This window comes from Dryas octopetala, chromosome 7 (assembly GCF_963921425.1).
Source record: "Dryas octopetala chromosome 7, drDryOcto1.1, whole genome shotgun sequence".
NCBI lineage: Eukaryota > Viridiplantae > Streptophyta > Magnoliopsida > Rosales > Rosaceae > Dryas > Dryas octopetala.
In genome coordinates this window covers 12,023,503-12,045,936 of record NC_141372.1, presented here as the reverse complement: position 1 = coordinate 12,045,936, position 22,434 = coordinate 12,023,503, and the positions used below count along the sequence as shown (strand labels likewise).

The window sequence follows — 22,434 nt, the reverse complement described above, 5'->3', positions numbered from 1 at the left end:
ACCTAATGGAATTTTTGTTTACTAATGTTAGGGGTAATATTGTCACTTCAAAAAAATTTTCTTTATTATTAATTTTATATATTTAACAATAAAATAAACTAAAAAAAATAGAACAAAAGAATTTGGGTGCATCAACACCCACCCGAACTCTCCTTCTCCCCTAAAACCTATAGGCCATAGGCCCATAGCCACCTAGAATTTACCTCCATTTTCTTAATTTTTTCCATATGAACAATCTAATCAGAACCACACAACCCAAATTAAGACCTCACAATCCAAGCACCGTTTCTAGACTCTAGCTAGTTCTTGAAAGCACCTCTATTTCGAACCTATTTCATTCTCACAAAACACACAAGCTCCTCGTAGAACAAGTAGAGTTCCGAGAGCAGAACTAGAGAGATACGTACTATGGAGATATCCATTTCTTGGGAGACTCAGAAAGTGATAAAGATCCTACTAGCTACAAAGAGGCAATATCAGAAATTGATACCAGCAAATGGCACGAAGCCATGAAATCTGAAATGGAGTCCATATATACTAACCAAGTCTGGACTCTTATTGATCCTCCAACAAATATTATACCTATTGGATGCAAATGAGTTTTCAAGAGAAAGATAGACTCAGATGGTAAGGTTGAAACCTATAAAGCAAGATTGGTTGCTAAAGGTTATAAACAAATTGAAGGCATCGATTATGAGGAAACGTTCTCTCTCGTTGACATCACTACAACAAAAATGTCGATAGATATCAATCGTGGACTGATATCTATTTGGGTAGCCGCCTGATATAGCGCGTCGTGATATCTAATGTTCACATTTTAGATATCAGTTTTAAACTGATATGTAAACATTGTTTATATATCATTTTTGATATTATTACTGATATCTATAAAATCCGAATATCAATAGTTCTGATCAATACATATCGTATTTGAGGTAGAATATGATATAAAACCATGATATCAATATCAGGTTTGAGGTAGAATATGATTTAAAATCTTGGTATCAATATCAGGTATATGATAAAATCTGATATGTAATCTCGATATCAATATCAGGTATGAAACATACGCTGATATCTAAATATTGTTTATATATCAGGTCTGAGAGAGAATCTGATATCAAAATGACATAACATTTCAGTTTTTAGACCAAAAATGATTTGGAATGTATGATATATATTAGTTTTTTTTTTCACCTAAAAAGGATATCAATGAATTAAATACAATTGTGCCTGTATTTTGAAATGGCCTGAAATTTGTGCAAGTATAAAATCTTTCATTCCCATATATTTCATATTTTAAGCACCAATAACATTCAAAGTACCCAAAAAGGGATTACAATATAATATCCAACAAGTAGTTCCAACAAGTGATGTTTCTTAGTTGTCCTTTTGTTTTTTAAGAAATGCAAATTACTTACAGAGGACCTTCCTTTAGCTTACTGAGTAGCCCATCCTATACGAGTGCATCCACACCAACTGCTGAAATGGCGGAATTCTCTTCATTTGCAATCAAGACAACCACCACATGCAGTTGACTTCAATTTTGGCTTTGTCTCCCCCAGCCTTCTCATGAGCTCAGTTACAAGTTCAACATGCCCCAAGCAATCAACTAGTAGTTCCACGACCACAAAGTTTATCCCCATCGATACTCAATGAGAATGGATCAAATTCCTGCAATTCCAATAAACATATGCACAATGAATCATCATTAACTACCAAAATGACAAAAAAAATATCATTATTACATTTTAACTATAGCCCACTAGTGTTCTGTACACAATGTGAATTACATGATCAAGCTCCTGTAATGAAAATCTAAACCATCATTGGATATGGAACAATCAGAGAAATTCAATACCTTGGCTTTGAACGGAAAATAAATTAATAAGCCACAGTGATGTTGATTTTATGGTTGGCTTCAAATACTGTCAAACAATATAGCATGAATAAAAATGCTCATCAGTTTGTTGCCCCTCAGAAATAAAACTAAAAAAATCACTTTTGTAGGGATGAAAGTAGACTATAAAGGCAAGATTTTTGCACTTTCTTTGCAGCAAGCCTATTAGTGACATGCAAGGAGCACTGGAAATATAAAAGACCTATTTAATCACTCTCAAGTTGGAAAAAGCCTATGCACTAAGAAGGTCAGAGAAATTATTTGACGTTGTTTGCAGCCATAAACTATGCAGAGAAGGTTATGGTAAGGGTCATAGTGAGTACCTGAAAAGAGAGAAGGAATCGGACCAACAACAGGTATGAGCTCAGTCTGCAATATAAAGTTAAACCCTGCAAGAACCAAAAACCAGAAACCAAAACCATATTTTGTTTTAATTTCCATAAACCTATACCCTGCAAGAAATCGAAGTTCTCTCTGCCTATAACCCTAATTCCAAAATCAAACCCCAGTTCCCATAAATAAACACTACAAGAAATTAGGGCATTAGTGACGAACAGTTTAGGACTGTTGTAATCGGTGATATGAAACTTTTTTTATCTAATTAATTAAATTTATAGAGATGCATATTGCCAGACAATATATGTATAAATATAATGCAACAATGTCACAATATATAAATATAACTTTTCTTTGTAATCTTTATCGCTTTGAGCATTCTATATAACTCATGCATATATACTTGAATAAGAATCATAAGATCTAGAAGAAAAGCACTCAACTTACAAGTTGGCTATGAAAGACAAACTAAGAATTGGAGCACTTGCTAGTTGCTATATGTATATAAACTTATGATCAAAGAATGTAGAGGTACATTAGCTCCAGCTAGATTAATAGCTAGCTAGCATTACCTTCTTTTGGATTAACACAGGGAACTAACACTATGATTTTCACTTTTTCTTTCCCTCTACATTCATGTGTAGTGAAATGAATTAGAGTTCTTGTTTTTAGCATAAATAAATTAGAGTACATGTTATTTACTTGTTCTAGTGTAAAAAAGATAAAAAAAATCAAAGAGAGCTACAAGAAATCTTACAAAAACTTTAAAAGCAGAGTAATGAGCAGGCATCCCATATATGCAGCACTTGGTGAACAATCAACCATTTCAGCCATTAGAAAAATACAATATAAATAGAAGACAACATAGCTGGATAACAAATATCATATTAGAAACCACAAAGGGATATATTTGCAAGCACATCATTAGTCATGACACATGTACGTAATTGGGAGTTCCAAAGCACCTGCACAAAAAAATAGATAAAACAATAGCTTTATACAAAACACACCAATTTAGGATAAAGGTTAAATAATAGAAGCATACGGAACTCATAACCACCACATATAACAAATACTAGTGAAAGAATAACAGAAAACAAAAATCAAACCACCAAAAGCCAGGAAAAGAAAACAATTGTTTATTCCTTTACCTAAGTTGGTGGATCAATGGTGAGTCAAGGTGGAGGATGGGCACGGTGGTGGGCAAGAGCTGGTGGCTCAATGATAGGCTGCAAAAAACACAAAAATTTATATTAAAAAAACACATAAATTAATTAAAAGTATACATTTGTACCCTGTTTAAATTAATTAAATAAGCTATACAAACACACACACACACACACCCGTACTCTGTTAAGCCAACCTCTTAAATGAATCCTTGAAATCGATCTCTCAGCTCAGAACCACAATCTATTCACCTACAAAACCAAAGTATAAAATCAAGAGCGAATTCATAGAGAAAGAAATCAGATATTCAACAAAAAAAAAAAAAAAAAACCCTAAACGGGATCGAAGACGGAGTTGCAGGCTGAGGCTTCATGAAGCTCAATGAAGTCTTAGGCGACTCAATGTTGGGGTTCACCAAGGTGAAGTCGCCGTCATACGCCGCCTCTCTCGCCGTAAAATAACTGGAGAAGTCGCGGCTTTGTAGCCTTCAAACTGCTGTCGTGCATGGCTGTCAAGGCAAGTGAAGGCCATGGATAGACACATATCGACGAGAGGAACCCATTGTGGCCGGATTTGGGCCACGACGCCGTCGGGATTAGAAGATCGTCGGAGAAGACCATCGGGTCTGTGTGGCTCGATTCTGGTTTCTGGCTTGGTTTCAGGGCGAGTGAAGTATAAGGAAAGAGAGAGGAGAAGGAAAGGAAGAGAGTGGTGGTCATCTCGCCGGCCACACTCGCCGGACAACGAGAAGGAGAAGAGATCGAGTTCGCAGGGGGAGAGAGAGAGAGAGGGTTAGTGTCTAACAGTCTGTTTGTGGGTTTGTGGGTTTGTGGGTGTGTGTGTGTTTTGGGTTTGTGGATTTGTGGATTTGTGTCTGAGCTTTGTGAGGGTTAGTGTCTAACAGTCTGGTAGGACAATAATTTTAAGTGGGGTCATACTTATGTAGATAAAATATTAGTTGACATGTTAGACTTTATAAAATATAAAGAAAAATTAAAACATTAGATATCAGGTGATTTGGGTGGTAGGAAAAAAAACTTATAAGTAATGTGTTAAGATATCAGTTGACAGTCTAAACTGATATTTTACAAAATTTTAGAAAAAGGGAAAATATTATATATCAGATGAAAAAAAACATGTGATTTCTATTAGAGTTTAGATATTAGCAAAGAAATTAACTGATATTATAACTTTTACAATATCAGTTTTTTCAAATCTGATACAAAAGAGGTGATATCTATTGATATTTTTCTTGTAGTGCATGATCAGATCCATTCGGATCTTACTTGCCATAGTTGCATATTATGACTATGAAATATGGCAAATGAATGTGAAAACAACATTTCTGAATGGCAACTTACAAGAGGAGATTTACATGGATCAACCTAAATGATTTCATATTTGAAAGTGAGAGTTACAAAGTATGCAAATTGCAGAGATCCATTTATAGATTCAAGCAAGCATGAAGAAGCTGGAACATTAGATTTGACGAAGCAATCAAATCGTTTGGTTTTATTCAAAACCTTGATGAAGCATGTGTGTACAAGAAAATTACTGGGAGCTCAATTGCTTTTATTATCCTTTACGTGGATGACATTTTGCTTATCGGAAACGATATAGCAATATTAACCTCAGTCAAAGTATGGCTATCCAAAACTTTCTTAATGAAAGATTTGGGAGAAGCGTCTTATATTCAGGGTATTAAGGTCTATAGAGATAGATTAAGGAGGCTCTTAGGATTGTCCCAATCCTTGTACATAGATAAAGTGTTGAACATGTTCAACATGCATAACTCAAAATGTGATTTACTATCTGAGAGACATGATATCAAACTGTCAAAGGAAATGTGTCCTAAGACACCGAAAGAAATTCATATGATGAAAAACAACTCATATGCTTTGGCAATTGGTAGTTTGATATATGTCATTATATGTATCAGGCCTGATATAGCGCACGCTGAGAGTGTAACTAGCATATATCAATCCAAACCAGGAGATACCCATTGGATTGCAGTTAAATGTGTTCTTAAGTACTTGAGAAGAACTAAGAACATGTTTCTAGTCTATGGTGGAGGAGAGTTACAAGTGGAAGATTACACAGATTCAAACTTTGCATCAGATGTAGATGATCTGAAGTCCACTTCTGGGTACATTTATGTACTGAACGGAGGAGCTGTTAGTTGGAAAAGTTGTAAATTAACAAGCCACCACAACATATTCAACAACGGAAGCGGAATACATTGTTGCTTATGAAGCGGCAAATTAAAGAAGGTTGTTTGGATTAAGAAGTTCATATTCGAACTTGGAGTGGTTCCTTTTATTCAATCACCAGTACGACTCTATTGTAATAACAATGGAGCAATAGCTGGAGCAAATGACCCAAGGTCACATCACAAATCCAAACACATAGACAAACGTTATTATATCCTGCTAGTATATGGTTCACTGAACATGACCGATATAACGAATACATGTTATGGAGTATTACACACCTGTCAGCAGGAGTTCGTTACTTCTTGATAATACAACTGGTCCCTACACTTGAGACGCCACAGTTGTCCTATGCGCTCAGTCGCTATGCTTTAACTGTGTCATAAGGCTAGACTCCTAGAGTTTAGTTAAAGATGCTAATTGGGTATAGTTACTGAAGTATGAGGACATGTGTGTATTCAACAGATAATCTATCACTCCTAGTAATATGAGAGATGTTCCAAGAGACAACAGATATTAAGATTCAGGAATCTTTTGCCAAAGTACTAGATCATGGAAACAAGGTTTCATGGTCGAATATAATCTATACATAAGTGTTGAACCTCAAGGATTATGCTAGGGTTGACGGACTAAGTGAAATTCCAGAGAAATCACTTTACGTTCTTTCTATCAAAAGGCCACTCTTGAGAAAGAGAGCTAGCACTCTCATTCTCCAGAAAGTTCAATCCCTCCATCTCATCTTAGCGTGGGCTAATTAGAAGTCATACATCTTTATGTGACTAGAATGACCAACTGGCAGAGAACCGAGAACTTGTGGATTCGCATTTTGGTAGGCTTCCAATCAAGAGAACAATGTATGAATCCTATTTTGTAAATCATAGAAATTATTGTATCATATATTAATCTGAATCATGATTGTATACAATTTTATTTCCCACTGCGTTTCTATGATCAATTTCTAACAACATGATCGACCCCAAGCCCAAAGACTCATTTGCTCCACAAGTCAAGCTTTTCAATAATGGGGTTGAGAGGGAGCTGGGGAGGGGAAATGCAGTGGATTTATTGTGTTTTTAGTGAAGATGTGCATGGGATATTGGGTTGAGACCTATTTTCTTCTTTTTAAGTTTTTTATTTTTAGTTTTTTATTTTAAATTTTTAAACATATAAAAAGTGGCAAAAAATAATAAATAAAAGAGATAAAATATAGTTTTAGAAGTGACAATATCACCCTTTACATTTGCTAATGATTTTAGCAGAAATTCGATGAAGTACTTATTAGACATTAACAATTAATTAAGGTATTAAATTGAAACAAATAAAAATTCAGGTACTGAATTGAGATACTAGTTAAAACTTAGGCACCAAAAATGAATTTTTCTTTATTTTATTTTAAATAAATTCAAGTCAGATGCATTTTCAACCTTTGGATATAAGCCATCTAAAGACCGAAAAAGTATGTAAATAAGTGTGTAAAAAATTGTGCACCTTGAACCTGACCCATCTTTGATAGGACTCCTTTTGACATGTGAGCAAGTGCTTATTGATAATGCTATTGGGCTCTCTTGTGGCCTGGTTTGTAGCTAGTAGGAGTGGGAATTGGGCGGGTTAGGTCCGGTTGAGGCCTAACTCGCCAACCGAATTGACTGCTCGGGTTGGGAATCAATTGGGCCGTCACGGACTGAATATAAATGGGTTGGCTTGGCTGGGCTTATCACGACTGGCAGGTTTGCGGGTCGGATTCAGTTTGGGCTGAAAGTCAGCAACGCAGTGACAGTAGTTGTGCGAAAGTGGCTCGTGAACTATAGGGTTGTGTCGTTGCAAGGTTGAGCGATCGTGAGTAGAAAGTGTGTGAGAGAGAGATGACAACAAATGAGGATTTGAAGCTAATAAGCGTGAGCATCGAGAGAAATAAGGAAATATGGTGAAGATGATCTGATCTGATAGAAAAAATGGGATGACGGCTGGAAACTAATGGTGCGTTTGGATGAAGTAATTTGAAACTACTAAGGAATTCACAAATGACGGAATTAAAAATGACGTGATTTAAAATTCTAGAATTTGTAAATTCTCTTGTTTGGATAAATGTAATTATAATGGAAATTAAATACGAAATTTATAGTAGTTTTATAAAAGAGTGATGATGATGGTGGCAACAATAAAAATGATGCTTTTGGTGAGTTGATGATGGTAGTAAGGGTGATGGCCCATGAACGGTGAGAGAAATGGTGGTGGCAAAAATTGGGGTATTGGAGGTGGCGGCAACAGCAACATTGGCGGTGGTGGTGATGGTGGTGGCGACGGCGACGACGATGGTGGTGGTGATGGCACTGGTGATGGAGGCGGCGGCGGCGGCGGTGTCAGTGTCGGTGGTGGTGGTGGTGGTGGTGGTGGCAGTGTCAGTGGTGGTGACGGTGGCGGCGATGGTGGTGGCAGTAGTGACAACTGTGGTGGTGGCGGCGAATGTGGTGTCGGTGGTGGTGGCAGCGTGCGGTGGTAGTGGTGGTGGCGGTGTCGGTGGTGGTAGTGGTGGTGACGGTGGCAACGGTGGTGGCAGTGGTGGTGGCAGATGTGGTGGTGGCGGCGGAAGTGGTGTCGGTGGTTGTGGTGGTGATGGTGGCGGCGAAGGTGGCGGTGGCAGTGGTGGTGACGGTGGTGGTGATGGTAACTGCAGCATGGTGGTAGTGGTGGTGGTATTGTAATTAATTGGCAAAGTGATGAGTGAACACAACCTTTTTTATTTATAAAAATTGGAATTTTGAAAATGACACCAATTTAGGTGGAATTTAAACTTTGAATTTACAGCCTTCAAATCCCAAGTTTTTTTCCACATAGAATTTTGTAAATTCTATAATTATAGATTCAAACAAGGAAATTAGAACATGTAATTTATTAAATGCTGAGTTTTGTTTAAATTCCAAGTTTTTTTTCTCCATCCAAACACACCATAAAAGATATGACCAGGGTTAGGCATAAAATTGATTATATTTGTTGGAGTAAAGTAAGTAAAACCTAATAAATATATTATATGTCACTAAATGAAAAAAAAATTAAGTTAGCCGAGGTGGTAGAAGGCTTTAGTTTCACCTTGGAGGTCAGTTGTTCAACCCTCATTGGTAGACACCAAAGAGTAAAATTTCGTTTTTTAGGGGTATGAAAATTTTAACATCATACCAAATTAATTTCGAAAAATTTTGCCGAAATTTTGCCAAAATTTTCCGAAATCCTCGAAATTTCGACGAAATTTTCGATGTAGAGATCGGAGAGAGAGATGGGAGGCAGAGACCGGAGGGAGAGGGGAGGCAGAGCACCGTCGCCGACTCGCCGGAGGAAGAGAAGAGATTGGAGAGGGAGTTGCAGAGGCGCTCTGCGCCGTCGTCGAAGGGAGATCCAGGGAGGGAGAGGAGGAAGAGAAGGAGATCAGGGGAGGGAGAGGGAAGATAGATTAGGAGGGAGGAGAAAAACTGGAAGTGAAGGGAGATTGGAGAAGAAAATGAAAACTGGAGAAAAAAAAACTGAAGACCACTTAGCTTGAAGAAGACGAAGGCCACTGGAAGAGTAGAAGACATGGGGGAAGAAGAGGAAAAGGAAAGAAAAAAAAAAGAAGAGAAAAGAAAGGAAAAGAAAAGAAAAGGAAAGAAAAAAAAAAGAAGAGAAAAGAAAAGAAAAAAAAAAAGGAAAGAAAAAAAATTTTTTAGGGTGGATTGAGATTTGGAGTCTTTAGGCAATTGGAAAGAAAAAAAAATATTTGAAATTTTATTTGGGGTTTGATTTGGCCATTTTGGTGTTTCGTTTAGTTGTAAACATAAATTATGAAAACAAATTTATCCCCTCATCATGAAGTTTCATTCCCTTAATGTTTGGTTTTCCAATTTCGAGATCGAGAATTTGTGAAATTGAAATTTTAGATAAACCGCTGTCGTCGCTGCTGTCATTGGGTTGGTTCTATTTTAACCCAATTCGGCTTAATTTAACTATCGAAAACCATTTCCAAATCCCTTTGAGTAAGCTTGCTACTTCCCGTTGCCACATTGGTGATTTATTCTTGTAATTTCATTATGTAATTATTAATTAGTTAAATATTTTTTTAATAGTATTGTCTACAGCGCGCATTATATTCATCACATATCACACAAAACCTACTATATAATTTGGTTTTTTCAATGTTTTTTTATCAATGTAGTAGATAATATGTTAAATAAACATATGGTAAAGTTTTATTCAAAATTTCCGTATTTTAATAGTAATTTCCGTCTAATTTTTGTCGAAATTTAAAAATTTTTAAAAATTTCCGTCGAAATTTACATAAAATTTTTTCGAAACCCGAAATTTTATTCCTTAATAGACACACTCTTTTTTAATTGAATAAGATAATCAGGCGGGTAGTTACATGCAGGCGAAAAAGAACTCATCTTGTAACCGACCCGTACAAAGTCGGGTAAAGACTATTAGAGCCAACGGGTGAATTTATTTGAGTTGGACTCAACCCTAGTGTGATGGGTCGGTCGAAATTTATTTGAGTTGGACTCGACCCTAATGTGATGGGTCGGTCGGGTTTGGCGGGTTGATGCCCACCCTAGTAGCTAGGTAGGTGTTTTGTTTCTTGGACCCTCGGCCCCGAGTCAACCAAAAGGGCAAAAATGGAGTCCAAGTGGGGGCCACACAAGCTTCTCAAAATCTAGAATAGAATAGAATAGAATAGTATAAAAGTCCCAACCACGCCGGCAGACATCTGAGATTTGTCGATTGTTCCGCCCCCAGCAGATGAACGGTGGTGATCATCTATCTATACAATTGCATAGTTGTACATAGATCACTCCATCTCCACAAACGCTGCGTTGCAACTTGCACAGAGAATCAGAAAAATGAGGATTACTATGAAGTATGAACTATTGACAGTCACCAATGAATTGATTATCCCAAAAGTAGAAAAAAAAATAAAATAGTGAGAGAGAGAGAGCCAAAACTCAAAAGCAAACCAATTCCCAAAGCCCAACATTGTTTGGTTTGACAGTGCCCCTGCGTTTCTCATCAGTAGCTCCGTTACGGTTTTGCAATAAATGACACGAAGATGACATGTCGAATTCTCCATGTTCACTGTTAGGCCACCTGCCCTCCTTCAAACATTCATTCATTGTCGTTGTTCGCTTCCAGTTCGCAAATGCCAACAATCCCTTCGTTAATTCCAAAGCACCACCGCATCTAATTTTATAAAACTCACAATTCACAAAAAAAAAAAGAAAAAAGAAAAAAAGAAACCAAAGCAGTTTGATCAAGCAAAGCAAAGCAAAGCAATGCCTCCTCCGTTGAAGCTGAGCAACTCTTCCAATCAAACCCTCACGACCACCACCACCGCCGCTGCTGCTACTACAGCCCAAGATGCGCGCCTCCTCGTCCGCGAAACGCTGCGTATTAGTGCCAACCTCGCCGCCGCCGAGCCTCCCCTGCCTCTCGACACCACCCGCAAGCATCAGCTTGCCGACGACTTCGTCGGCTCCAGCTTCCGGTTGATTTGCTGCGAGGAGATCGACGGCCGCCGATGGAACTACGTGGCCGAGCCCGATTCCTCCACCGGAACCTTCAAGAAGGGCTCCTTTCGCGCCCTCGGCTTGCACAGCCCCCAACCTCCTCTCGACGTCAGTACTTTTTCTTTCTTCTTCTTTTTTTGTTTTTCTTAATTTGCTTGCTTCATAGTCCACGCATTTTGCTTCACATTTCGAGCTCAATTTCATGTAATTTTTTATTTATTTTTTATCTTGGACTGGTTATGAGTTATGAGAATTGAAAGTGAATGTGAGAGAGTTTGAGTTTGTATAAATCTAATTGATTTCCTGCTTCTTAACTTAATTTTCGAATTGAGACACAAGAAGTGGAACTATTAGCTAGATTGCGTAGTAAGCATTGACATTTTTGCGATTTATGCCTCAACGAGTCAATGCCATTTATGGTGTAGATGACGTTGAAATACATGCCGAATTTGAAAAATTTGATGACTTCTGCTCTAAGTGAGTCACACTTCTGAGGTTCGTGTGTTGAACTTTTTTGGTGCAGGGGTTGATGTCCTTTGTAAGATCATATGTTGTCCCGGAAGGTTTCCCTGATAGTGTAATCCCTTCGTATGTCCCCTACATGACGTGGAGAGCTCTCAAGGTATACACTTGATTTTATTATCTATCAACTATACCACTAATGCCGCTCAAACTTCTAAACCACAAAACTATTAATGTGGTTTGATCACTTTGGGGGAATTCAATGCGTTTGATCACTTTGGGGGAATTCAATGCTATCTTAACAATTTCTGTACTTGCTGTAGCACTTCTTTGGTGGAGCAATGGGAGTTTTCACAACACAAACCCTATTGAATTCAGTTGGAGTCTCTAGAAACAGTGCTGCTCAGGGTGCTGTTGCCATCAACTGGATTCTCAAGGTAACTATATTACCTATAACTGTTGTTTTAACATTTCTTGATCAGAAGTTTTGTAATTTACTAGTATTTGACACCCAAGAAATTTTTTAACATCCCTCTGTTTTTTATTTGGTTTGGTTGCAAAAGGGTGCTTTTGGGAAATTTTTTGTGCACTTATATGAACAGAACAATGTTGCAGAATGGAAAATTAATAATGGTGATGTAATGGGAATTTGCCCTTCTAATTATGTTAATAAGTGATTTGGAGCTTCAATTGAACCAACACACTACAGCTTTCTGGGCTATTGTAATATTCTAATTATTAGAGGGAAGATGCCATTATGTAAACCTTTATGTAGAGTTTAACAGAGTTTGATCATTATTGCTGGGTTTTCTCGGAATTTGTTGACTTTAAAGCTTCATATGGTTGTGATCTTTCTGCCTTAATAGCTTTTCACTTATATGATTGTGAAAAATACTTGACTCTTCTCAGTCTTGTGACTGCAGAAATCTTGATGCGGGAGCTTTAATTCAGAACCAAAAAATCATTACATGAAAATGTTTTAGGCTGATCAGGAATAGTTAGGATGCACAAAAAGATCCAAGATTTTCATTGTCATGTGGGTCAAATTAAAATGTTTATCCTTAAGTCATCTTTTCCAAATCTCTTGTAACTTTGACTATTTCCATGACATATTATTTCTGTCAAGGATTAGCCAGTAGACATTTATTGTTAATTAAAAATGGATTGCTTCTTAAACAAGCTAAAACCTACTGCAATATTTTGTGATCATGCTGGTGTTAAACACATGAGTAGAACTTATCCGTGAAAACCAGCTTGCAAGGAAAGGGTGCCTAAGTGCTTATATACTAAATATTCCAAAGGTACCCAAGTGATGTGGGACTATGTTAACAGCTGGTACTGTTTGCCCATGTTTCTATTACTAACCATATCCTGGTATTTCCAGTCATATGTCAGAGAAGGAGAAGTCTAATTCAAACTAAATACAATATTTCATTAGAATTTTCTCTAGGAACAAGCGGATGCAATTTTTGATACAGTTAACACTTGGTTTAGTGTAGTAACATTATACTTTTCCTTTTGAATGTTGGATTGTTGGGGATGACTTTTATGGTGCTTGACAGGCTCGGATGTCCAAATAAGTGGTTCCCATTGCCCATAGGTCATGATTAGAATCTGAATCCTCTTGTATCAGTGTTCTATGCTAAAGTGTCTGTTAGCCAATATTTCCTTTGCGTTTTCGCTGTTGCCACTATTGGAATAATGTTAAAATATATATTGGTGGACCTTGGTATCTTTATGACCAAAGTTTTTTTTTTTTTTTTTTTTCTTGTTGATATAATTTGACTTCAAATTGTAATTCTTTTGGAGTTAGTGATACCAAACTTCAGGACTTTACTTTATTGCCTTGTACTACAGCCGTTTCTTCTATGTCAATATGGTGTAGTAGATGATTTGATAAATGTAAATTTGAATTGTATTTCTAGGATGGTGCTGGTCGTGTTGGAAAAATGCTTTTTGCTCGACAAGGAAAGAAATTTGATTGTGATCTAAAACAGGTATAATTACTTGCACTTGTGACAAACTTCACAGTACTGGACCTTTCCCATCCCATCTTACAATGTTTGCTCATCTTTTGTAAATGATGATGTGCTACAGTTGCGGTTTGCTGGTGATCTTCTTATGGAGCTGGGTGCTGGGGTGGAGTTGGCAACTGCAGCTGTGCCACACCTTTTTCTTCCTTTGGCTTGTGCAGCTAATGTGGCAAAGGTGTGACCATTTTCTTATAGCAGCATGCCTTGTCCATTTTACAAACCTCTGATCCTTTTTTGTTTTCTTATAGAATGTTGCTGCTGTAACATCAACATCAACTCGAACACCAATTTACAAAGCATTTGCTAAAGGAGAAAACATTGGGGATGTGACAGCAAAAGGAGAATGTGTCGGCAATATTGCAGATCTGGTATGCTTGTCAAACCTCTCTTTCATCCTTTTAGGATGATTTTTATGCTACAGGAATGTTGACGTGGTCCCATCCAACCAGATGAGCATACCGGTCTAGTAGTTGATACAGTATGCATGTCAGTGTTAAAAATAGAGAATTTCTAGAAAGGGTCTGATTTGTATTGTCCACTTTTTTAGGACCCTAATGTGCATGCATACACATTAACAGATACGTTATACATAAGTACATAGGAGGCATTCTGGGAATTTTTTGTTATTTCCATTGTGATTCTGTTGTCAAGAACTGAACTTGTTTGAATCCATTTGAATTAATCAATTTAACTGCAGGTCTGTGCAAAGTACATCTTAGAAATATATGTTAGTTTGTTCCAGTTTTCCCAGTATTTGACATTATATGTTGGGTTTTTGACTTTTGAGTCTGGTTATGTTTGGCATGTCATGTTTTTTGTGTATACAAGCATTTCTTCTTATAACTGATTTAAAGTTGACCGCGATAAAAATCAGTTGTTGACATGCTCAGTGGCCATATTGTGTAAAATTTGGTAAATTTGTGCATTGTGTCATATAATGGCTTTTAAATATGCTAGTTCGACCCACATGCTATGCACATAGGATCCAATATTTACTAAACACAGTAAATTGATATATATTTGTTATGGTTTTATGATCAATATTACTATGTATGTCAATATTGTTGCAACTTTAATTTATAAGTATTGTTACCTCCATTATCACTGACATAACTGGTTTTGCTAAAATGACCATGACACTATCATATTATTATCTCTCATTTTTGTTGTTGCTACAAACAACAATTGTTATCACTAATATTTTTACATTTTATTCTATATCAAGTACTGTTATTTATTCTTGACTAGGATATCGAAGCAAGTTCTGAATAAATCCTCTTTTTTGGCCAAGAACTGAATAAATCCTCTTGATAATACATGAGACTATCAAGTCAGAGCCTGATTCAGACTCCCAGACTTTGTCTTATTTTGACCCGTATTGAGGCAAGAGAGATATCTTTGCTCATTTAACTTTTCTTTGAACATATCCCGGAAGTATATCCGGACATACCCTTACCCTTGTTTATTCTAGCCTTACTAAAATTAATAAAGAAAAAAAGTGTTTTTACCTGTGTACGGTGAATTTTCCTATATAGCCGGAACTTATCCATATCTGCCACATATGCAGTATGGATACAGAGTGGGGTTCAAGTATCTATGCTATATAGATCAGGACTTTTTTTTGGTGTTTTACCATAGGAGTAACCTCTCGGACTGTGGAAGGAGGCAATTTTCAGTATCCCTCTGGGCTATTCCTATTTCTCTTCTCTGTCAAAATTTGTGGTTGGAAATGGGGTTAAAATTCGTCTTTGGGAAGATATTTAGTTAGGTTATTCAGCTCTTCAATCTTTGTTTCCTAATCTTTAGAGATCTTCTTTGAATCATAATCCGGTTATCTCCTCTTCAGCATCATTCTCACCTTGTTGAGCCTTGTATTTGAATCTTACCTGTAGGATGAACCTAAGAGATAGGGAATTCATTGAGTTTCTTAACTTGTTGTCTTCCATTAGTAATATTGCCTTGAGTTCAGTCTGGCCGAATAGGAGACATTGGTTTATTAATGAGTACAGGGTCTTTTCTTGTAAATCTTTTTTTCTTTCAATGCTAGATAATCCAGGTAACCATGTTTTTGGTCCTTATAAGGTAATTTGATGTACCTAGAGTTCAATTACTTGGTTGGCTTGTGGCTCTTAAATTCAGTACTCATCTGCTCCAGATAAGGAGGCCGTATTCTTTCATTATGCTCTCGTGGTTGTTTGTTGTGTAAAGCAGTAGGTGAAACGATTAAGCATATATTTTTACCTTTGCTTCACAAGTTTGGAGTTGTTGCTTTTGGTCTGGGGTGTGTTGTTTCAAGAAACTGTTATTCCTTGTTGACTGGGGTATTTTTGGGGGTGGGGTCTAAGAAGAGAGCTTTTACCCTTTGGCATTTTGCAGTATTGGCCTCTATTTGGGTTGGAACATAAGAATTTTTGAAGATACAGAAGATGAGGAGTTGAATTTTATTTGGGATTTTTATAATATAAAATAATTGTTGGCCCACATCCTAATAGCTCAAGCTTCTGGGAATTGTGGTAAACCAACAAAATTTATCATGGTGCCAGGGTAGGGGATCCTGAGTTTGAATCCCTGCAATTGTAGCCTCCCAATATAAATTGAATTCCACATGCTGGGTAATAGTGGTGGAGAGAGACCCACATGTGAGGAGGGTGTTTAGAATATAAAATAATTGTTGGGTCACATCCAAATAGTTTAAGGTCTTGGGAATAGTAGTCACCAACGAAATTTATCAGGGACAAAATTAGATTTCTTGCCTCCTTGTATCACTTTCAAGATTGTCCTTTACTGTGATTCATCTTGATTGGCTGAAGCTTTCTGTTGAGTGTGGCTTTGTTTGTTTTGTGTTTTTTAGTTGGTTTTGCCTACTTGTCATCCCTTTTTGTATGAATATTCTATTTTATCTATAAAACTCGTATTCTTTTTATCTATAAAATTCTTGTTTCCTATAAAAAGAAAGGTATCTATGCTTCATAGTGGATTTTTTCCTACATATGCCAAGTTTGGAATTATTTTTTCCTACATAGTGGTGTGCACTTTTGTGAATGACTTTGATCATTCGTGGTTGATGTTTGTGAATTGTGTGTTTTTTGAAGTTCGGAACTGGACTGAGCATACTAATCTCAAGAAAAAATCCATCATTGGTCACTACATTTGGCCTCCTTTCATGTGGATATGTTCTCAGCTCTTACCAAGAGGTTAGATTGTGTGCAACAGTGAAGATTAATTTTGTTTGCTTTGTTTCCTCTCATTTGTTTAATGGAGTACTTTTGTTTCCCAGGTTAAATCTGTAGTGTTGCACACCTTGAACCGAGCAAGATTCACTGTGGCAGTAGATGCCTTTCTGAAAACAGGTTAGCATAAATGTTCTACCTTAGATAACTTTTTTCCTGCCATTTATACTTCTCTTCCATTATTTTTTCTCTTCATGCATCTTTTAGTGTCATACATAATATTTGTAAGCTAGCTTTAGTGTATTGTATTTTCAAGATATATACTGATGTAATTGTGCTTTATTTTCACTTCTAGGGCGAGTACCCTCGTTGCAGGAGGGGAACCTGAATGAAGACATATTCAGTTTTCCATGGTTGAAAGACAGGCCTGTTGTTCTTGGTATGTATTTGTAGATTTTTTTATTATTTGTCCTTTTATTTATGAACTGTGACCATCTTGTTTCTTAGTTCAACTTGAGTTTTTCCTTTTTAATGTATGACAGGGCCAAGATTTAAAGATGCGTTCCAAGAGCCATCTATATATCTTGCGATAGAGCCCTTCTTTGAGGTAAGCCATTTTGGACAGGGGTTAACTTTCAGAAATCTCTCTCTCTCTCTCTCTCTCTCTCTCTCTCTCTCTCTCTCTCTCTCTCTCTCTCTACATATATACGTCTCATTAATATTCCATTATCTTGATTGGTGACAGAAAGAGAGATATGTTGTGACATATAATCCTTCAAAGGGCAAAGTATATGCATTGCTCAAAGATCAAGCGAAGTCAGATGACATTCTAAAAGCGGCATTTCATGTGAGATAAACAGCTTATTTATGTGGTCTACTAGTGATGAAAAGGTTCTTCCTCTTCATATAGGGGTTTTAATATGTTATTCCACTTTGTATTACAGGCTGAGGTTCTTTTGAATTTTGTACATTTATCATCTGGCGGTCAGCCTCTGTCTCAGACGCAGAAGCAAGATGGATATTCAAACTTTGTGCCCACAGCTAAAGATCTTGAGGCGTATATTGCTGAGTCATGTAAGATGGTCTCAACTTCATATGGAATTTTCAAGAGTAAAGCTGGAGAGCAGGTAATTAGTGTTCAAATTTGTTAACTTTATGTTTGTGTGAAATTCAGTTTGGCCAGTCAGGCAGGCTTATAATATTACGTTCACAGCTGTCCCCATTTGCATAAGAAAAAATATTCAAAGTAAGCTAAATGTTTTCTTGCCAGACAGTCTAGCATATGATATTGTCATATTATCAATTTAAACCATTGATCTGGTGGACTCTGATTTGATTGCGTGGTCTAGATTAATGGTCTAACAACATAATATGCCAAATTTTTTGACAAGAGAACATTAAAGTAATGCCAATACAAGGGATTAGGTTCAATTTTTTCTGTCAGCATTACTATACATGCGTTGGAGTTGTGTCCAAATGGATTGAATGATTTTTAGGTATGATTTATTTTAGAGGGCTGCATTTGCACACCCCTAAATTTCTTTTTGCACACCCTTTCTGAAAAAAAAAAAAAAAAAAAAATTCAAGAAAAAAGACCATTTGGCCCTCCCCTCACCCACACACCCCCATCCCCATCTCCCCCCCCCCCCCCCAGTACACACCCCATCTCCCCATCTCCCCATCTCCATCTTTTTTTTTTTCTTCTTCACGGTCGAAGCCCACCCCCCACCCTTTCTCTTCTTCTTCTTCCCCCTACCCCAACCACCTCCCCCCGAGCCCTCCCCTCCCCTCCTCTCCTCCCCCTCCTCCCCTCATGCACCACCTACAAATAGCCACCACCTGCACAGCCAAAACAGCCACCACCACATTCTTCCCCTCTCTCTCTCTCTCTCTCTCTCTCTCTCTCTCTCTCTCTCTCTCTCTCTCTATCTCTCCTTCCCTCTCTCCTCTCCCCCAAGCAGACAGCCAAAAAAAATAAAAAATTGCAGTGGGTTCGGCGGACCAGTGCCGAACCCGGTGGTTTCATTTGACAGGTACCCGCCGAATAGAATAGGATTGTTCGGTGGGTACCTACCGAACGAAACCATCAGGTTCGGCACTGGTCCACCGAACCCGCTCCAATTTTTTTTTAAGAGAGAGCAAGAGAGAGAAAGGGAGAGAGGAGAGAAGGGCAGGGAGGGGGTGGGGTGGTCGCCAGTGGTGGTAGGCTGCTCGGCGTGGTCGGGGATGGGTGTGTGTCGGAGAGAGGAGAGGTGGGGAGGGAGGTGATCGGGGATGGGTGTGTGTGTGTGTGTGTTTTTTTTTTCTGTTTAGGAAGGGTGTGCAAAAGGAAAAATGGATGGGGTATAAGGTCTTTTCCCTTGAGTTTTTTTTTTTTTTTTTTTTTTTTAAGAAAGGGTGTGCAAATAGCAGCCCTCTTATTTTAAGAGGTTTCTGGGCTCAACAATGTAGGCTTAACTGAAACCATTGTTGTGTTCAAAGACACCATATATTCTAGGTATATATGGTTGTATGAGGTGTTGCAATAGATAAAGATATTGGACTATGCCCTTGAAAACAGCCGAGCTTATGTTCTTTTCTACTCTGTTACTACAACAAACCTTATAAACCATTGGTTTTCCCCCAAATGATCAATTTTTAAAAGTGTTATGCACAAATGACACTTTCCCAAAATTTATAGTCTTAACCTTTTTTATGGAGAAAGACTACTTGTAATGTTTTTATCTGAACACTTTAAGTAAATGTCTACCAAATTATCTGTAGTTGAGATGTGGTCAAGATGACTTTGATCACACCTCGACCACCATCTCAGGGGACAAAACATTAAGGCTAATTTGCTCTTTTTCTATGAAAATCATTAAACATGCTATAAATTTTAAAAACATGAGTCAGCTTTGCATATCGTCTTTGGGTCATTTGGGCATAAACCAAAACCAATAGGCTGCCCCTTCTCCATGGGTGGGATGAGTTTCAAGGACAATACATTTTTGTTGCAAGATCCTGGATCAACTCCCTAAAGCAACACTCATGCAATTACTTAATACTTGGGTGGTATAATTGGTTCATCAAAAAAGAAAATTCTTAGGCCTTGGTTTGGATGGGATAATTGTACATGTATTCCTAGGTTCATAATATACAGGCTACTATGTACTTTGTCTGCACGTATGTTTTTTCTGTTTTTGTTATGAAAGTCGCTTGAAAAGATAAGAGTGCCCTTTTTAACATGGATATAATCTATTTTTCCTATAGGGGTGGATAATGTCATCATCACTTCTTAATCCCGGCCCAGCTCGTCTTATTAAGTGATTGATTTGGAGAATATGCTGGTACTCCATCTCCCTGCAAAGTTGGCTTTTGCATTCCAAGTCTGGACAGCTTCAGTACTTGTTACACTTGTACAAACTGCTTGGAAAATAGGAAGAAAAAGGGCTTGCCACCATACCACTCACTGGGACCATGGGAACCATTTGTCTCATTATGCCTGTCAAATGTAAGTGAAGCTCTGCTTGTTCAAACATAAATGAAAGATGGCATGGTGCAGTTTTTAAGTCATAGAAACGAGTCGTTACTAGATGGTGGATTAATGCATAGGCGGCACGGCTGTATTTTATTTATCCTTGTTTCTCTAGAGGGGGTTGCCCTGGGTTTGTGTTTTTCAATTTTGTCACATGTTTCCTTGTCAGTATATAAATCATAGAATTTTCCGTTTGTCCAATATTACTAGAGAGTTAAATGTCCCACAAAGTTTGAAACCGTTTGGTTTTAGACTTAAAAAGCATGGAAATGTCGATCATGTGTGGATAGAAGATGGGTCTCAGTGGCTGCATGTCTGAAGCTCTGTATCAGGATTCTATTGTAACTCATGGTTCTGTTAATCGAGCCTTCTTCTAACAAAAAATAAAATAAAAGAAAATTTTTGTACAAATCTGTATTATGTAGATGCCATATCTGTCATATCAGCATGGGTAATGCTCAATTTTATTTTTTATTATTATTATTATTATTATTATTATTATTTTTTAATGTTGTGAGAAGCATTATTCAGTTAGGTGTTAGCCTGTTAGGACATAGGACCAATGTAGCTCTAGGCCTAATCCATCTTCTTTATTGACTAAAGGCATATCGCTGTCTGCCACAGGCTCTGACATATTGCATGTGTGAGCATTGTCTTTGTAACATGCAGTAACTTCTATTATGATTGGGAATTTGTTCAAAGAAATGCTGAATATACTTTACTCTCAAGCTTTTTATCCGAAATTTGTTTTACCCTTACTAAAATAAAGTAAACTAACAAAGTAGAAAAAAAAAAAAAAACCAAAGAAACCCACCCACTCGGACAGAAACCCGCCAATGCAGTGGCCAAAGAGGGGAGAGGGTATCTGTCAAGGTGGGTGGGGAGAGAAAGAGGGACTGCTCGGGTTGGGGGGCTTTTGTTTAAATTTTTAAAGGGTAAAATTGGGTCGCAAAATATAAAAGTTAATGTGCAGAGTATGTAGAAGAAATGGTAGGATATGATTATTTTATAAGCTCTCTTAAGATTTTTCATGGACCATTTATACTTGAATATTTTTTTCAATTACATAGTTCAAAATTGTTTTATTGCAACTTCTCTGTGGTTTATGCATTTGTCACACACAAAAAGGATATAAAGGGAACTCTCCCAATTTGGTGAAACTTTCAAACTCTAAAAATGTGCATGGTTAATTAAAATGTTATGCAAAAGAAACATCATCCATATTAAATAAGAAGTTATTAATGAGTCAACTTTCTATCTAAGAAAATAAATATTAAAATTAAAAGAAAAAAGGCCAGCAACAATGTTCAAAAGGAAGTTGCTTCTGAACCAACATTCTGTCCAAAAAAATAATTAAAATTAAAAAATTAAAAAGCAATGGTTTAAAAAGTATTTTTTTTCTTTGAATTTATTTGTATATTTTCTATAAAAACAAATTATATGTTTAATAAAAGTAAAATGTCAATTGGTGGGTGCAGTAATGCCTGCAGAGTGCGTGTCAAGAGACTAACAATTGAAAAAAAAAAAAGTGATAAAAATTGGCTGCCGATACAACAAAGAAGCTTTCAGCAATTAAATTTTGACATCACTGATGAATCTCGGCATCACACTGATCAATCAGCTCTGACTTTAAAACTTAAAATAACGTTATTTCAGACCTGAGAATAATATTATGTATACACACTTAAATTAACTTTAGCATGAATACGTGATTTCTTATTTCTTTTTCTCCAATTACGTGGCTATATATGTGAAGGTCTATCAATGTTTTCAGTATTTTTCTTATCAGTAGTGCTAGATATACCACATTTTTATACCATAATTTCATACCACCTTATGTGGCAACTTACATGGCATTCATACATTGGATACTAAAAAATAAAAAGAAAAACCCAAAAAGAAAAAGAAGAACTCTGTCCAATAAAGTAATGACACGTGAGATGGTATAAGAATGTGGTATAAGAAATGTGGTAAGTATAACATTATTCTTTTCTTATTCTTGATCGGTTTTTTACTCATATACTTTTATCATCAAATGTGGGACACATGTCATATTTTGATTAGACTATATTACTACTTAGCATTATTATATGGCAAGAACAATTTAATACAAG

General features: G+C 36.9%; 1 protein-coding gene, 1 long non-coding RNA gene and 1 pseudogene across 6 annotated transcripts; 2 read left to right on the top strand and 1 right to left on the bottom strand.

The window, feature by feature from the left end:
• Positions 1-1,277: 1,277 nt before the first annotated feature.
• Positions 1,278-4,270, bottom strand: LOC147279740 (uncharacterized). Of its 5 annotated transcripts, none has more exons than XR_015123430.1 (6): positions 3,580-4,270; positions 3,388-3,465; positions 2,994-3,201; positions 2,224-2,289; positions 1,862-1,928; positions 1,278-1,674 (listed from the first exon to the last, which is right to left on the bottom strand). It is a non-coding gene; the product is annotated as an uncharacterized LOC147279740 (long non-coding RNA). The 5 variants fall into 5 exon arrangements; XR_015123427.1 differs by having other exon boundaries at positions 2,224-2,352; positions 3,600-4,270; XR_015123426.1 differs by having other exon boundaries at positions 3,600-4,270.
• Positions 4,271-5,247: 977 nt separating this feature from the next.
• LOC147279739 (secreted RxLR effector protein 161 pseudogene) lies at positions 5,248-5,922 on the top strand (annotated as a pseudogene).
• Positions 5,923-10,539: 4,617 nt separating this feature from the next.
• RUS6 (root UVB sensitive protein (Protein of unknown function, DUF647)) lies at positions 10,540-20,728 on the top strand. The gene is made up of 13 exons (XM_086250861.1): positions 10,540-11,249; positions 11,665-11,763; positions 11,927-12,040; positions 13,529-13,600; positions 13,701-13,811; positions 13,885-14,004; positions 16,729-16,830; positions 16,914-16,986; positions 17,162-17,245; positions 17,349-17,413; positions 17,552-17,653; positions 17,751-17,933; positions 20,056-20,728. The coding sequence occupies exons 1-13, from the start codon at positions 10,908-10,910 to the stop codon at positions 20,110-20,112; spliced, it is 1,524 nt and encodes a 507-aa protein (XP_086106987.1). The 5' UTR covers positions 10,540-10,907; the 3' UTR covers positions 20,113-20,728.
• Positions 20,729-22,434: the final 1,706 nt, after the last annotated feature.